This window comes from Rhopilema esculentum, chromosome 11, assembly GCF_057945365.1.
Source record: "Rhopilema esculentum isolate cy_ngs chromosome 11, ASM5794536v1, whole genome shotgun sequence".
In the NCBI taxonomy this organism is placed as follows: Eukaryota; Metazoa; Cnidaria; class Scyphozoa; order Rhizostomeae; family Rhizostomatidae; genus Rhopilema; species Rhopilema esculentum.
In genome coordinates this window covers 7,608,886-7,625,964 of record NC_142825.1, presented here as the reverse complement: position 1 = coordinate 7,625,964, position 17,079 = coordinate 7,608,886, and the positions used below count along the sequence as shown (strand labels likewise).

General features: G+C 36.2%; 1 protein-coding gene across 1 annotated transcript in view; it reads left to right on the top strand.

Annotated features, from left to right (window-relative positions):
- Positions 1 to 5,853: 5,853 nt before the first annotated feature.
- The window catches only part of LOC135693527 (spectrin alpha chain, non-erythrocytic 1), a 32,720-nt gene continuing 21,494 nt past the window's right edge, over positions 5,854 to 17,079 (top strand). Inside the window, exons 1-20 of the mRNA XM_089111367.1 lie at positions 5,854 to 6,172; positions 6,988 to 7,113; positions 7,870 to 8,010; positions 8,294 to 8,719; positions 9,154 to 9,270; positions 10,102 to 10,166; positions 10,684 to 10,792; positions 11,119 to 11,220; positions 11,347 to 11,484; positions 11,966 to 12,076; positions 12,460 to 12,537; positions 13,118 to 13,273; positions 13,782 to 13,986; positions 14,159 to 14,201; positions 14,372 to 14,441; positions 14,803 to 14,871; positions 15,437 to 15,680; positions 15,915 to 15,967; positions 16,402 to 16,471; positions 16,944 to 17,011. Of these exons, the coding sequence (XP_088967493.1) occupies positions 5,909 to 6,172; positions 6,988 to 7,113; positions 7,870 to 8,010; positions 8,294 to 8,719; positions 9,154 to 9,270; positions 10,102 to 10,166; positions 10,684 to 10,792; positions 11,119 to 11,220; positions 11,347 to 11,484; positions 11,966 to 12,076; positions 12,460 to 12,537; positions 13,118 to 13,273; positions 13,782 to 13,986; positions 14,159 to 14,201; positions 14,372 to 14,441; positions 14,803 to 14,871; positions 15,437 to 15,680; positions 15,915 to 15,967; positions 16,402 to 16,471; positions 16,944 to 17,011 (2,655 nt within the window). The 5' untranslated portion in view covers positions 5,854 to 5,908. The remainder of the gene's footprint in view (positions 6,173 to 6,987; positions 7,114 to 7,869; positions 8,011 to 8,293; positions 8,720 to 9,153; positions 9,271 to 10,101; positions 10,167 to 10,683; positions 10,793 to 11,118; positions 11,221 to 11,346; positions 11,485 to 11,965; positions 12,077 to 12,459; positions 12,538 to 13,117; positions 13,274 to 13,781; positions 13,987 to 14,158; positions 14,202 to 14,371; positions 14,442 to 14,802; positions 14,872 to 15,436; positions 15,681 to 15,914; positions 15,968 to 16,401; positions 16,472 to 16,943; positions 17,012 to 17,079) is intronic.

Sequence of the window (17,079 nt, the reverse complement as noted above, 5' to 3'; positions counted from 1 at the left end):
CGCACCAGTCTAAAAGTGGATGGGCTGAGAAGGGTGTGACCGAAAATTTTGTGAGGCCACACCCTTTCGAACGCTTGAAACGCCTGTTTTAGAAAATACTTGCTTCTTCCCATTTATTTAGAGGGGATGATAATAACTATGAAATAGATTAACAAGATAAGACGCCAAATGAACAATAAAGGGTTCCCACAGTCAAGAAGAACTGCTACTTCCTAGGATCCGTTAAAGTGAACTTTTTGAAAGTTGCGCTGGAGTAAACTTCTAAAAATTGTCTAACCTGTTATTGCAAAAATGTGAATGGGCTTTAGCCCCTGCTAGCCCAATGGCTGCGTGGTGCCTGAATTGTAGGGCCCTCTGGTTTACTTTCTCGAGCTTCTTTTGGCTTGCATTACTACAGAATATCCAGATGAGGGAGCAGTAATTTAAGTGACAATTAATAAATGAATTAACAATCACCACTCTTTCATTGCTACCCATGAATCGAGCTAGTCTTTTGATGGATGGCAGCTTTTTGCAGACTTTATCACTATGCGAGTCAAAATTTGTTCATCGATTTGAATTCCAATTAAAATTACTTCGCTACTTATATTTATTTTGAAGCCATCATTGATAGAAAATTCTGTAATATGATTGTCATTATTGCATTTATTGGTGTTATGCTGTACTAATCTATGGAGTTCATCAGGATTTATAGCAGAAATGGAAATCGTATTATCATCTGCAAAGTTACATAGAGAGCCCTCCTGAATGAAGAGAAATATGTCATTTATAAAGAGGTTAAAGAGCAATGGTCTAAGTATTGAGCCCTGAGGCACTCCATGATTAAGTGGCCCCCATGAACTAAAATCTCCACTGATTTTCACCATTTGTTTTCTGTCAGTGGGATAACTCTGTAAAAGTTTTAGTGGATTTATACCGACTCCATAAGCAACTAGTTTCCCAATTAGTAGATTTATGTCAAAGGCTTTGGATTGGGCTGTAGTGTATTTCTTAGCTATTAGGCTAGTTTTCCACTCCTCTATTAATCTTATTAAAGCATGCTGGGATGAAAAATGTTTTCTGTAAGCACATAAAAAGTCAGAGCATGTTGCAGTTCCAATAAATAACCGCGACATCAGAAACGCAGGAGGCTGGTATCACTGTCCAGCAAGCTTTTTGTGGCAGTGTCATCAAAACACAAATATTGACCAGACCAAAGAAAATGTGTAATACTGATGTACACAGTAAAGGGAAATAAGAATATATTTAAAAATCTATTTCACCCAGCCCAAGCTTGCGCTGGCAATTTCTACTTCTTGTCACAAGTAGTCTGTATCAATTTACTTTTGGAACAGACAAAGTCCAAGCATAACCTACTTTCTTGTTACAGTTAAATAAGAAAAGTGATACCTCTGAAACTTTGGATCCCCACTTTTGCTAGCAAGGCCAAAACTAGCAAAATACATTAAAGAGATACCAGGCAATATTTCTTACAGAACATCACACCAGTAAATAATGAATTGTTGCTCAAAACAGTAGACAATGCACATACCGTATTTTCTCTAACGAACGCCACGGCGTTTATTATTAACTAAAATTTTGGATGCTGCGTTCAATACAAAATGAAAAAGTTTGTCAAATGAAAAATGACAAGAAAAGTGCAATGAAAAAGATAAAAACAGATTTAAAACAATGTTTTCATTTCCCCAAAACATGTAATAATGTAACTGTGTGAACAATTTTCTAAAATTCACAAAAGATGTGTTCACGTTATGGAAATGTCAAGGAATGTCAATATCCCTGTCTCCGTCAGAGTCCTCGTCTCTAGGACCTAAAAACTTTCAAAGCTTTCAAATAGTAAGCGTATAAATGATTTGTTACTTCGTGTTTGGTGTGTTTTCTAATGAATGCCGCTTTTCAAGATGCGGCGTTGCATAGAGGGCGGCGTTTTTTCCAAATGGTTGGCTGAAGGTGCAGCGTTCAATAGAGGGCGGCGTTCATCAGAGGAAATGCGGTATAGCAAAGGCTATAAATCAGTTCAAGAACGGGAATGCATTGATAAAGTTATAGAAACTTTCGTAAAGGACACCTGTAAATTAATTGCTATGCCCCTTATGCCGAATATAGCCCATCACTTTTGAATGGCGTTTTCCCAAGCATTTGGAAATTGGCAAAAGTCACTCCTATTTATTTATCTGGTAAAAAAACGAATATTTATAATTATAGGCCCATCTCTGTTATATCTGTATTTTCAAGGATGCTTGAGAGACATATAAGTATATAATCGGGTATTTAAATTTCTTAAATCAAACAACATTTTATTGCTAAATGCAGCAAAGACTTCTGATACGAAACAGATTGCAGCTACGTCAATGTCACTTTATTCTAAGATAATAAAAAGGCTTTTGACACGGTCCATCTCAAAATATTGGTAAAGAAATACAGCAATAAAAACTGAAGGTTGATTTGAATCATAAAGACAACAGATCTGCTCTATGAATGGTCAGAATTCGATTTCTAGGAAAGTAGTTTTTGGACTCCCTCAAGGTTTAGACATGTGCCTTAAACTCTCTAAAGCAAGAGTCTGCACTGACGAGGGTAAATAGAGATGTTCTGAGTAGAGACGATTCAAGACGATTCAAATGATGACAGCTCAAGAAGAAAGACTAAGCCACCCCCTTCTTCCTTTTGGCTAAGGGATCAGAAAGTACGCCTTTCTAGTAACTATCCATCTACAATCCCAGGACAAAAGTAGTCGAGACTTCGAAACAAAATGTAATGTCTGCAGGTTTTTGAAGCACAAAGGATAGAACTACTAATCCAACATTGATTCGTGGGAGGGGGGATGGGGTTACCAAAACCAAACTTAATTTGGAACTCTTTGTTTCTTCGTGTGTCCCCAATGATAAGCTTTAAGTATCTACAGTCCTGCGTGACAGTGTTGACATCAACTGCATCTTGTTTATATTGAAGACCGGCCCAGCCCCAATTTTGTGCCTATCACCAGATTTTGTCCCAATCTCAAGAAAATCCATCTAGTTATGCTTTTTATGGTCCTTTGAAAACGAGAACAAGGAAATCGATCAATACCGTCAAGTAGCTTTCTGCCAGTGGATATTCTTTTCAAAAATGAGATTTTATTTTCTAAATTTGCTCCAAAGAGTGCAATTTCCGGCCAACTTGAGGCACTAAAATTAAAAACTTTCTACCTTTTCTGCTGCGCAGGGCCGCCGAGAGGCGGCCTGGGCCCTGGAGCAAAGTCCCGGTTGGGGCCCTAGAGTCGGATACAAAAATTTTTCGAGACCACGCCCTTTATGAAATGGGAAACGCCCATTATTTCCAAACGTTTGCGCACGTTTGGTTTTTCAGTTTCCAATTGATCAATGATATTGTCGTAATCAATTTGTCTTGCTAGTTCGTGCTCGATCGAAAGAGTCACAAGGCTTGATAGTCTGTCTTGAGTCATTGTTGAACGTAAGCGGTTCTTTATTCATGCTAGTTTGCTGGAAGGGGCCCCAAATATATAGTATAGCTTTATGCAACGAGTCTGAATGCAAACATAACTCACTTGAACGGGCCATAGATTAAAACAAGATTATATGGGTTACCTAATTTTTATCAGGGCTCCCTTCCCCCAATAAGTACGATTTTGGGAAACTCAGGGAAACTCAGCTTAAAAGATGAATCCGTAAAATATGTGATCTAAGGTTTATTCAGCTTTTCTCGGGGCCCCAGACTCAATAAATAAAGCTGATAGGCCTTAAATTCAAACAAGACTCAGTGTACAGACTCAATGAAATTACTGCCATCATTTTTGATATTAACAAATATATCTTTAAATGCATTTTCAGTTTTTCTAAAGAAGACATTTTAAAAAAATTTTCAGAATAATTTGGGGGCTTCTTTCAGGCCGAGGCCCTGGGGCAAATTGCCCCCCTGCCCCCCTCTCTGCGCCACTGCTGCCGCGTATCCTTTTCCTAATCCACCGTTTTATAGCGTTGTGAGGTATCACGAATAGAGACATGAAAGTGCATTTTAGATATCTTTACAGCTACGGCAAAAGTTATAAGTATTTCTGCTGCCCCGGCCTCCTCCTATCTACGCTGGGTGTCAGAGCCTAAGAGATTCAAAGGATGAAGAACGGGGAAATGAACTGCGCCTTACCCAGAGTACCCCGTACATTACATGACCCACTTCCATTTGATTTAATCGAATCAAAACAAATTTGTCGGAAATTTTTTATTTCTGGCCCAGGACCCGCGCCACAGGGGGGCCGGGGTTGCTATGCCCCCTCACTTTTTTGTGAAGCAAATAGTTTTAAAGCTGCAGTAAAGGGGTAAGAAGCCTTGGCCCCTTACTTTTTCTAGCCCTGGCCCCCTACTTTTCTAGCTTTGGCCCCCACTTTCAAATTCGTAGCGCTGGCTCTGTGGCCCCTCTAGAATTCATTCGCCATGACGCCCCTGTTGTGACAAACAATTTCAACATATCAAATGCAAAATGAGTACAGGTCTAACAGCTCTAAAAAATTGAAGAATATTCTCTCACAATCACAGTTGTGTCAGATGCATCATACATTAATTGAATGTCAACTTCGGTATGCCTATGCAAAATGGAGTAGTGTAAAGGGCGTCACTTCATATTTCTAGTCAGGGAGGGGGTGGGGGTGGCCGCATTTTTACCCTGCAGAAAAAATTTTGCCCTGGCAAAAGTTGGAAGTGTCGGGAACTGGCCCTCAGTTCCCGTAACACTAAAATACCTTTTAAGGTAAGTTGTGCCGCTTAGGTCCTTGCTGAATGTGTCCACAAGTTCACCGATGTGTTTGCCTAACCTTGGGGAGACGAGCAAGAGAAAGTTTTTAATGAGTAAGACAACCCTCCATCCTGGATTCAAAGACCATGCGCTCATTTTTTACAACACACTTTCGATATACACACAATATAGCATTTCACAAGATGAGGGTATCAAAGCTTCCCTCAATGCCATCAAAAATCATTATGGGGAAACTATCCTGCTGCATATAAAATACAACAGGTGATTTTCACTCTCAAACATAATTATATTACTTTTACACTCTCTTTTTATAAGAACAATTTTATAAGAACAAGAACTTCAAAATTAGTCAAAAGTTGAGAACAAATTAAGAACAAGCTGAGGCTGAGCTACCGTAAAGTGTAACTTTCAACAATGTTTCATCTCAAAAACAAGGAGTTTTTTGCCAACTTGGGATGCTTCTTCGGTGAATATTTGAACATGACGGCAAAAGAGGGTTTTCTTACGCACTTTGTTGGCAAATGATGCCTGGACACCTCCCTAGAGCGAAAAGCTAGCAATCGCACTGCTTATACCCTATAAATTTAAGAACAAATTAAGAACAATTCAGCCTCAGATTTTCGAAAAAATTAAGAACAACTAGCCTGAACTTCAATCTACGGACTCTTATAAAGAAGAGTGAAATGGTAAATTTTATTTTATCAAATGCACCGCAATGGGGAAACCCTTTGCCCCAAATTATGCCAACATATTCATGACAACAATAGAACAACATATCTTGAGCAATGGTCGTAGTCGTAGCCCCGTAGCCCCGATAAGTCTGAAATTTATTACCCGAAAATTAAATGTCCGGAAATTAAGCGTCCGAACATTTTGTGAGAGAAAGAGTACTCATTCAAGACACCCCTGTTGCTCAGAAAGACTCTGGAAGTCTAGACACACCAAAAGTTTTTTAAGCCCAACAATTAATTGTTAATTCCTGTCAATGCGAAGAAGGTTAAAGTAGTTGGAATCAGTAGACCAAAGTTGAGAACAGCTGTTTCGACGCGGGTACTGCGTGTGAATCCGCGTTTCTGTATGGCTCTAAAAGAATTCAAACGTTCTGGGCGTGGTGACACCTTAATTGTACTGGAGGGGAGACAGCAACAATTTCCCAAACATGGAGGATTTTGAGGTTACAATTTCTGTCTCTGACAGAGACATCAAGATGTTAGAAACCGTGGAGGATATTCAGAATCGCCGCGAAGAGGTTCTTAAAAGATATTCTGAGTTTAAAGCAGCTACAATCGCGAGGCGTAAGCGATTGGAAGACGCGAAACGCTACTATCAATTCAAAAGAGATGCCGATGAAGTGGAAGCTTGGATTAACGAAAGATTGCAGATTGCAACAGAAGAGTCTTACAAAGACCCAACTAACTTACAAGTACGTTTAAATAAATATACTATCACCAAGGCCGTCTCAAACTTTCGGCTACCTTTTTTAGTGCCTTTACTAGGCCATTTGTAATGTACTCTCTCCACTGAGTAAGGGCATGTAGCAGAGAGCAGATGGTAATTACAAATTGAAGCTGAATTGCCGGCTGTTTTAGCGAATTAGATATTTTGGCTTGTTACAGAGGTAATTTTCCGTCGTACAAAATAAGTTTACGTGAAAAGCCATAAGAGGAGGTGATCGATCAGCAGTAAAGCAGTTTCTTGTAACCGGGTATCATATTACAATACAGGTTTTTAATACAGAAATTGTACTCACTCTATTTTTTTTTCAAATATTTATGCTTCCTCTTATACCGGCAAAACTATTGAGAATTAAAATGAAATTTTTAGTTTATGCTTTAGATTTAAACTTATAATCAAATAAACTTAGATATCTTAAACGCTGGTAAATGCTTTTGTGTTTCCCAAAAGTTAGTCCAGGCAGTAAAGTTTGATCTTTGAAGGGATTGCATTGATTTTCATCCATCATTGCGCCTGTGCATTGTTTAGAGTCTGCCATAGCATCTCTGCAAAATATAAGTTTTTCTGATCATCTTTGCTGGGTATGTCCAACCTTTTAAACTTCTGGCTTCTTGTTACAAGAAGAAGACAAAGATATATGATATCTGCAAAGCCTTTGATAGCAATTCCCTACAAAATTTTTCACCAAACCTTTGCTATCTGCAAATTCGTCCTCTTGCAGAAAAAATACTTTACAGCCTCATTTTGATACCATTTATTTCAATGTTTGTGTTTGTTATTCAGGTAAAGCTACAGAAACATGCTGCATTTGAAGCTGAAATTCAAGCTAACAAATATATGCTGGATGGGATTGATGCAATTGGAAATAAAATGGTTGAAGATGGCCATGGCCAGTCTGAATATGTTGTGGTAAATCAACTTTGATATTTTCTGTTTCCACTACAGTCTGGAATAAATGGAGACTGGAATAAATTTAGTAGGTGGAGAATTGTCAAAATTAACAAACAATGTGAATAGCAAACCATCCCTTGAAGCTGGATATGGTAGGAATATACACAAGATGCAGAAACTTATTTGATAAACACCTTATTAACAGGATGATAGAAATATTCAGTTCTTGATTATTCTCACTCTCACTTTTTATTCTTGATGCACTCCCTTATCCTTTGACAAGCTTTGTTGTATACACCTTGCAGGTTTTTAAACTTGATGTTAAGACATGATAAAGGACGATCTCCAATAAGAATGACATCAATATTTTTTTCTGAAAAATGAATAAAGTGGACATTTATTTCATACTCCAGAATAATAGCATTTATCCATACTTTTTATTGACATGTTAAAGCAATCTTATTTGACTATAGATTTTGTCCTAATATGTAAAAAAAATCATGTTTGACAAACTAATTAACTTTCTGTAATTTTGAAGAGTGTGATAGATACAATTTATATCAAGAATGTATTTTGTGTATATCGGAAGGAAAATATGATATGGACAGAAGAAAACCTGTTTAATTTTGCATTTTCCCTGGATTATAAGGATTAAATAATTCTTGATATTTTTTGACAAGCTAAAATAATTTTTGAGCAGCCAAAAATTTTTGAAACATATTCATGTGTGTATATTTATGTGTTATTTAATATTACTCTCGCTCTGTTTCTAAGGCAAGACTTGAAGAACTTCACAGGCTATGGAACCTGCTACTGCAGAAGTCAGGTGAAAAGCAAAGGATGCTCATTTTCACACAGAGGAGAGTGAATTTTGTCTTGGAAGTCAATGAAATCATATCTTGGATTGTTGAAAAGGTCTGCCTAACTTAATTAGCATTTGTTAAAAATAAAAATTTGTTAGCATAAGAGGACAATAAGATAGATGGAGTTAGATTTTTGAAAATGTCTTTTCATGATTCAGACTATCTTTATCAAACTGCAAAAGTTTTATCAGGTAAAACTCCTTTAAATAGAAACTCTCTGTACTTGCTAACACCAAATAGTTTTTGACTTTGTTAAGCAATTTGCATTAATTAATAAAAATTCATTTGATGATAAGTAACTAGGGTAGCAGACTAATTGATGTCTCTCTTTAAAGGAAAACCTTTGCAACATGCAAGAACATATAAGAGATCTTGAACATGTTGAGGTCCTGCAGAAGAAATTTGATGATTTTCAGAAGGAAATTGCAGCCAATGAATCGCGGATTACTGAGGTTAATGAAACTGTTGTTCAGCTAGAGCAAGACAACCATCCTGAAATAGATGTAATACTTGAAAAGCAGAAAGAGCTCATTAATGCTTGGGAAAGTCTTTTAGCTTCATCACAGAAAAGAAAGACAGACCTCAGCACAGCTTATGAAATTCATCATTTTTACCGTGAAGCAGATGAAACAATGGGCTGGATCACAGAAAAGCAGGCAAAGCTGGCAACAGATGATATTGGGAAGGACCTTGTTGGTGTCACAACTCTACAAAGGAAACATGAAGTTTTGGAAAGGGATCTGGCAGCTCTTTCTAATATGGTACAATATCTAGACTTTGTTTAGTGATTGATTTTAAGAAGCAGTTTTGTCTATGTTTTATTGTGGCTACCATTTTCAACAGGCATGCCAAACCAACTATTTGTATAATAATTTTAGGAAATAAAGAAGCTTTTATGGGGCTGCTAAGATGTACCTTGGATGATTATGCCATTGTCAACATTAATACAAATAATGGTATACCTGGTTGTTTCTAATTTGCTGTTTTTTCTTTAGATTTTCACTACCTGTCCCCATCCACACTCCCAGCTCACACTCTACCTCACACACTACCATCTCACACCGCCCTCACATCTCTCACCTCACACCCTCCCCCTTGAATCCTTCTTCTCGCATTCCCACCTCACATGTAGTAGTGACTAACAGCATGTGTGCCTTGCTTTGCTGCTTAACATTTTTAGTTTTTCAATGTTTAGGTTCATAATTTGAGCGATGATGCAGATCAATTAAAAGAGAAACATCCAGAATTTGAAGAACCAATTGAAGCCAAGCAAACTGAACTTGATGAGCACTGGGTGAAGCTCAATTCCAGGGTAAGTAATAAGAGAAGATTAAAAATATGCCTGCTAGATTATGCCTGAAACTCTTTTGTCTTCTAGATCAAATATTTCTATCCTTCAATCTACTTTGTTCTGTTATAATTATCTTAAAATCAAAATCCAAAAGATGACCAAGAATGGACAAAACCACACTTACCAGGTCTTTTCGTAAAAAATAGCCCATGCAAGTGGTCCAGCAATTGCTCTGAAAGCGATAATAATAATCAACAATTTTAAAAGCGTCTGTATTGTTTGTGAAAACCATATGATCCTATCATAAGGTACTTTTGTGTAAGGTAATATCAAATGAAAACAAACCCTCAAATTGATCTTTATTTATTGCATTCTAAGAAATATTGAATAACCAATATAAATGTGCTTTGCTTATAAATTTTATGTCCATCACAAAGGTTATATAGACATTATTGCTGATTGATCGCAAAATGTTGTTCCAAACATCTTCTAAAAATTCTTTATCTGCCCAGACGATGTTCAAAGGGCTAATGTTGTTCAAAGACTAAGAGCCTATAGTATTCATAAATATTCACAGTGGAATTAATTTTCAGTTGCATTTTTCTGTTGAGATGTGGGTAATTCAGCTTGCTTATGTTTTCTGTGTTCTGATATACTGGCTTTGTATCGTCTATGTCATTTGCTTGGGTCATAAAAGATGACTGAAAAATGTGTTAATTGATTAAACCTTTGATAAAGCTTATTCCTCACAATTCACCGTTTTTTGTGTGGGCCTCTAGACAGGCTTGCTGAATGTTTATTGAGCTTTTCTTCAATCTTTGAACTACATTATTCATGCTTTTGTTTATCTAGGCAGGGGAAAGAAAATCCCGTCTCAATGATTCATATCTTTACCAAAAGTTCATAGCAGAGTACAGGTACGGTGTGATCTATTTAGTAGCTGGTGCATGCAATCTGATTTATGTCTAATTGTAAAACAAAATCTTTTTTCTCCTCATTCTTAGAATACTTAATGTGTGTTTTTAAGTATATTTATTTTGATGCTGCTATATTGATCATTTTCAAAGAATCTAAATGATTTGATGATTTCTAAAAAACTAAAAAATGATGGAATAATTCAGTTTTATTTTGTGGTTACAAAACTAAAGAATTTTACCTAAAGTCATTACTAAGGATTGGCCATTTGAAGCTCGTTTTTTAGCACCACAATGATAATTATTGTCATTGATGTTTAATGTCACCCTTTGTGTGTAACAGATGCTCCTGCTAGAAGCCTTAACATTCAACCCATAACAAAGTTTGTCTTACGTTCTAACTAAAAAGGTAGTAATGTCTCCATTAACATACTGAGACATTGTCTTGTTTCATCATAGAGAGGGGTTTTTCGTTTGTTTGGATTGTTGCATTCGTTTTTGTTACATTTTTGTCTTTTAGGGATTACGTAACGTTTATAAGTGAAATGCGAGTTTTGGTAACATCTGACGAGCTTGCAAAAGACGTTGCTGGAGCGAAAGCCTTGTTAGAACGACACCAGGAGCACCAGGTCAGTAGTACTATTATTTTCAGGCAGTAGGAGTGGGAGTTTTTTTTTGGCAAAGATAACTGGCACCGGGAAGGACAAGTCTGTTTGCCTTATCTCTTTTACTGGATAGTTTGGGGGCATCTTAAATGGTGGGTGTATTGATTTGAAAATAGAAAAATTTCTTATAATCAGTAATGTCAGGGGTTAAGTCTTTAGATTCGCTTGTGCTAAGGGGTGCAAGTGGTTTTAGTTGATCTAGCTTTGTTGTTGATTTTTATTAATACTTTAATCTGAAATGTTGTAAATGGTTCGAATTGATTTTATTTTACCATTATCTTCGCATTCAGGGCTACATTGATGCCTCTGAAGGGGGTTTCAACAGCACTGTAGAGCTTGGCACAAAGTTGGTGGATGAAGACCATTATGCTAAGGAGGATATAAATGAAAAGGTGAACACATTTTATTTGCTATTGCAACTCAAAGCCCGAATTACCTGTTATATATCGACATTTTACCCATCTTTTGTGTGACTGTTAACTTGTATGTACAATAATTTCTCTACTGCCTGTTTACAGTTAGCAACCCTTGATGCAGAGAAAAGGGCCCTCATGGAGTTGATGGAAAAGCGAAAGCTGGAATTTGAACAGTGTATGGATTTCCAGATATTCCAAAGAGACTGTTCCCAAATGGATGTGGTCATTGCCAAACAAGAGGTACTGTGGCTTGATTTTTACCCACCACCTAGTGACGTAACGCATTTTAGGGCGGCACTCTTTTGCTGTCCGTCAATAGGACCCCATTTCAATAGGGGCCTCTGTTTGATTGCAATGTGCCATTACGTACAACCATTAGAGCCAAATCTATTTTAACTTAGATATCATTAAGAATAAATGTAAAATTAAAATTAAAGAATGGATATCTGCATTGTTTCATACATAGCTTCATACATAAATTACCCAACAGTCACTAGGAGGTAATAAAGAAACCCTTTTACACTGGTTCAGTGCATCCACAATTTTGTGACATAAAAAAAAGCATCGCGTATTTACTGTTTGCCTTACTAATTAGGCAATGTTCTTAATATTCCTTTTAATTAGATTGTAATTTCCAGTTACCTTGAAGTTTTAAGTTAAGCCATTGTCTTTGACCTGCTTATTTCTGTTTTTCTGAAACACCTTTACATCTGTCTTTTAGACATTCGTTTGCCAAGAACCGATGATTGAATCTGTGGAGGCTGTTGAAACGCATTCAAAGAAACATGACGATTTTGAAAATGTCTTTGTTGCACAAGAAGAAAAACTCAAGGTTCAACATTAATTTATCTTAACAATGCTCAAGCTCTTTTATTTGAAGGCCCTAAGCACAAAAAGTTTGGTTTTGGGAAAAAAATCATTTTTCTTCTCCACATTTAATTTATCGGCTCAGTTCGAAATCGAGAGAATTTTGAACTCTTGTTAAGAGAGAGGATTTTAAACAAAGTTGACTCTTGTGCTCTCTTCAAGTTTATACTTTAGTTTCCTTTGGATTCGTTACGTGTAGTCTGTGTTTTTTTAGTTTATGGCCACGTCATGCTTCCTATGCTGTTTATCAAAACAGTGATTCTGTTCAGACTTTAAACGTCAGTTCTGCAATGTTGCTATTTTGTTTTCATTGCCTTTTTTGTTCGAATCCACGTCATATTATTTTAGGCCATCGATGAGTTTGCGACGAAAATGCTTTCCAGTGACCATTATGCTGCAGATGAGCTCCAACGCCGAATTGACACTGTATGTATTTCAAATGAGCAAACTGTTGTAGGCCATTATATGCTTAGAGGGTTGCACATCACAAGGAGGTTTGAAAGCGCTCTTAGTAACTAGCGGTGTATGGGGTTCATGTCTCCTCGTGCAAGGAACTACGAGTGAGAATCACATTTCTAATTTACATTCGTAAAGCTGAATATAAGGTTAACATAGAAAAAAGTCTATTTTAACAAGGATAACTGCTTGCTTATTTGCTGTAAACGTTTGTTTGAAAGCTTCTAAGACACTATGTAAAATTCTTTTCTAAAGATTGCTTTGAAAAAAGCAAACATTTTGCAACATACTAAAAGCTTTTTTCGTCTGACACTCCTCCGAGTATAAAACGCTAGAATCAGCGTCCGTAAGTGCAAGATGTTAGAAATATACATTTACAGAGCCATTTCCAAATTTTTTTCCGGCGAAAAATTGTTCAAATTTTTCTCTAGCTTAAAAATTTACTAATTCTAAAAAGTCTTTAAACCTGCTTTAAAAAGCAATATTTTGTTTCATTACCATTCAAAATTGCACAGCCTATCTTGTTTAAATCACGAACAAAATCTTCTAGTTGAAGCAAAAGCGCCAGGCTATTGTGGAGAAATCAACAGAAAGGAAAACAAAGATTGGAAAATCTTCGCAGTATCAGAATTTCGAAAGAGAGGTCGATGAAACGAAAACGTGGTTAGCGGAGAAATTGAAAGTAGCAACTGATGAATCATACAGGGTAAGGAACTTTTACTATGAGTTCTTTCCATTTGCTAAGTCTCTAGATTTTGTTTTTTGGATATTGGAAACAATGATGCATTCTACATGCATACATGTATCTGGGGATATGTATTTTTACACGCGAATATAGGAAATTGCCTGATCACTGGCATATGGTCAAGAACTCTTTGAATATTTGGGGCACTGCTTGCTGGAGGTAGAGCACTTGACCTTATCAAAACCAGGCTTTTGAAATTTCTCCAGCAATAATTTGATGCTCTATATCCAACCAGGTGTTCGCTAAAAGAAGCAATTATATATGCACAAAAAAATTAAAGATATCCATCTTCATCTTGAATTTAGCTAAAAATTTAGCACTTTACCTTTTTTTCCAACTTTGGCGTCAACCAAAAAATCTTACCATAGTCGTTGACTGTAGCGTTGTTAAGAATAATTATTAACTAAGACATTTTCTTGTTTAATTTAAGTCACCTTTTTGCATTGAAAAGCACAACTTATTTTCTTAGGACCCAACAAATCTGCAAGGGAAAATCCAGAAGCATCAGGCATTTGAGGCTGAACTTGAAGCCAACGAAAGCCGTATCGTTGCCATTGCAACAAAAGGTCAAGAAATGATCGATGCTGGCTACGAGAAATCCGAAGATATTCAAGCTAAGATTGATGATGTCAACGAAAGTTGGGCACTTCTTAAAGAAAAAACTCAAGAAAAAGGTTCGTTTTTCTGTTTTCACTATTTAAATCAAGCTTTTCACGCTAGTAAGATTTGTACGAAAAACTGTTTTTTTGCTGTTTCCACTGTTGTATTTTTTAATTTCTTTGAAGCAATGTGCAACTGTAGAGCGGGATACATTGGACTGAGATTGAATGTGCCTTTCTCTTTTAGGCCAACGGTTGAAGGAAGCCAAGGAAGAACAACAGTTCAACAGGTGAAAACCGTTCCTAAGATGTTTCCTTTTTTGTCACACCATGCCAGTTAAGATGTATTATTTTGTTTTTGAAGTCTTTTTGAATTCCTGGCTTTACAGCATGAGCTAGGGTTTTCGAAGGTAAAATTTTAGGATCCTTAGATGACCAAGTAATTGTTTTCTTTTCACAGAACGTGTGAGGATTTAGAATTGTGGCTGTCAGAAACAGAAGGCCACCTTGCTTCTGACGACCTTGGCAAAGTAAGTTGCAATTTCTCGAAATCGAAATTTAGATCGAGTTTGTGTTCAGACATCACTATCAACTAGATGTGCAGTAGAGGGATTGGCGTAGCGGAGGAGCGTTAAACTATAAAGGCTCCTTAACTATGCTCACTCCTCCGCTGCGCACCAATATTTTTAATTGTTTTTTCTCACTCCCCTTGTAGCGTTTATATCATCATTTTACTTGCAGCTCCAGCTCCAGCAGTTTATACATGTACCATTGCCAATCTCATCTATTAATATGTTTGTTCGTTATCTTTATCACGTGCCCCTTTTTTCAAATTTTCGAATTGTGAGTTTTTGCTGATGATAACTTATTTTTTTGCTTGCTTTCAAACAGGATCTTACAAGCGTGAAAAACCTTCAAAAGAAGCACAGTTTGTTAATAGCTGATGTTGAAGCACACAAGGTAACCCCAGCTTTTTTTAAAGTTTAAATGTCAATTTCTTTAATAATGATGATAATAATATTTTGCATTTGTACAGATTAGTTTATCAGTAAATAAAATTTATGATTTAAATAAAATACCTGTATTTTCAAAGTAGAAATTAATATTACAAAGATAAAAGTTAAAATTTTATGAGATTAATGGCAAATCGTCTAGGTTTATATCCCTGCTTGTTGTTTTGAGTTTAAAATGAGACGTTTTAAGTTTTAAACTTTTAAGGGTAATTGGTATATTTCTTTGCTCTTTGGAACGAGAATGTTTTACCTCCAGTTTCTTTTAGAATGTCTTAATTTTTAGAATGTTTGCTTGACAGTAAAATGTAGCCTGTTTGATATATAAATATATAGTTCTTATTATATGTTTTAAATTAAAGACAAATTTATGCAAGGCGAATTCTTATATGTCAGATCTTCATTGCCCTATGGTTGATATTGGAAAAATACTTTTGCTGTTATGATAAAGAACTGTAAGCTTGGATTTGTGATTGAAGTTACGGTTGTTTGAATTAGCTGTATTCTTCTTGAAGGATCGAATCGAAGCAGTCCAGAATCAATGCGAAAACTTTGTTGCCGCAGATCATTTTGATTACCCTGTAATCCAAGCTAGAGAACAAGCCTTATCTGAAAGGTACAATAATCTCACAGAACCCGCGGAAAAGCGCGCTAAGATCCTCGAAGATTCGCAGAAATTTCAAAAGTTTCTGCATGACGTTGAAGATGAGAAGACGTGGATTAACGAGAAGGAGCCAGTTGCCTCATCCCTTAACACAGGTTTCATGCTCCGCTATTATAAAATAGTTTTCGAACTGTGCGTCGGATAATTTTCTTTACCGTAATATACCTTCTTCGATTATTATTCAATATTTATAGTATTTTTATGGTTTTTGTTTTTAAATCTATAAATATTGGAGATAACGTGCAAAGGAATTGTTATCAAGCTTTTGTTGCTCGTGTGATCTAGTAAAAGTGGCACAAATTTCAAAGTATTTTTTCTTTAAATTGCAGGTCGTGACTTGATTGGTGCCCAGAATTTACTGAAAAAGCACAATGCTTTGGTGGTAAGTCTAAAGGGGAGTTTATTATTGGTGCCAAAAATCTCATTTAATTCGACATTTTAGACTTCTTCTGACTGTGTATGCCCAAAGTGTCGAATTTTCACGTTTAAATGTTTTCGTTAAGATACGACAAAATGCCAATAACAGTAGAGAACTTATAAAGGGCACCAACTCTGTTTAGCTGTGTCAGGAAGCTCGAATTTTAAAAACGTGACTTTGTTATTTTTCGTTAACCTTTCAGAACAGCACTCCATTACAAAAAGATCCAGTTGGTAGAACGTTAGCAGCAACTCCTGGATAAGATATGCTGTTTATCTGACTTATTATGAAATGGCAGTATATTTTATGCCATTTATGACAGCACTGTCTCTCTGCAATGCCCTTTATGTGATATGCTATTCAAAATTGATACTATTTTCCTTCTAAATTTACTTCAGAATGAGCTCAACGGTCATGAACCAAGAATTGAAGCTGTCTGTCAAAATGGCCAAGAAATGGTCAATGAAGGTAAAGGATATCCCAATAAAATTTCCTTTACACTGTTCTCGAAAGGTTTTTGAGCTCCATTGCTTCAGTCTTTCCAGAATTTTACGCTTTCAATAGCCTTTAAAGGTTACCATCTTATGCTTCTATATTCAAAATGAATAGATCACTTGATAATTTAGGGTCGATATTAGAAATTAAGTTGTTGCCTACATCCTTTGGAGATAGACCAAGTGTAACATGTCAGGCTAAACACCTTGTTAAACAAACTCATACAACATAACAAAATGGAAGAATTAAAGAATTATCGAGAAGATAGTAAGCTAGTAATAAATGCAGATAAAAACGAAATTGTCGCAATGGAACTGTGTCGTAATATGTTGATTTTAAGTAGTTCTCTTTTATCTCTGTATGATTTCCTTGTAATCGGAAAGACCACTTCATCTTCTGTCATCTTCATTTTTTCATCTCGACTTATTTTTCTTAAATCATTTAGAGCATTTTGCAAGTGAGGAAATTAGAGACAAATGCGACGATTTAAACAACCACTGGCAAGACCTTCTGGTGAGTCTACATTCTTGGCATTTTTTAACGAAACAGTTTAGTCAAACCAATGTGCCTTTGCAGATTAA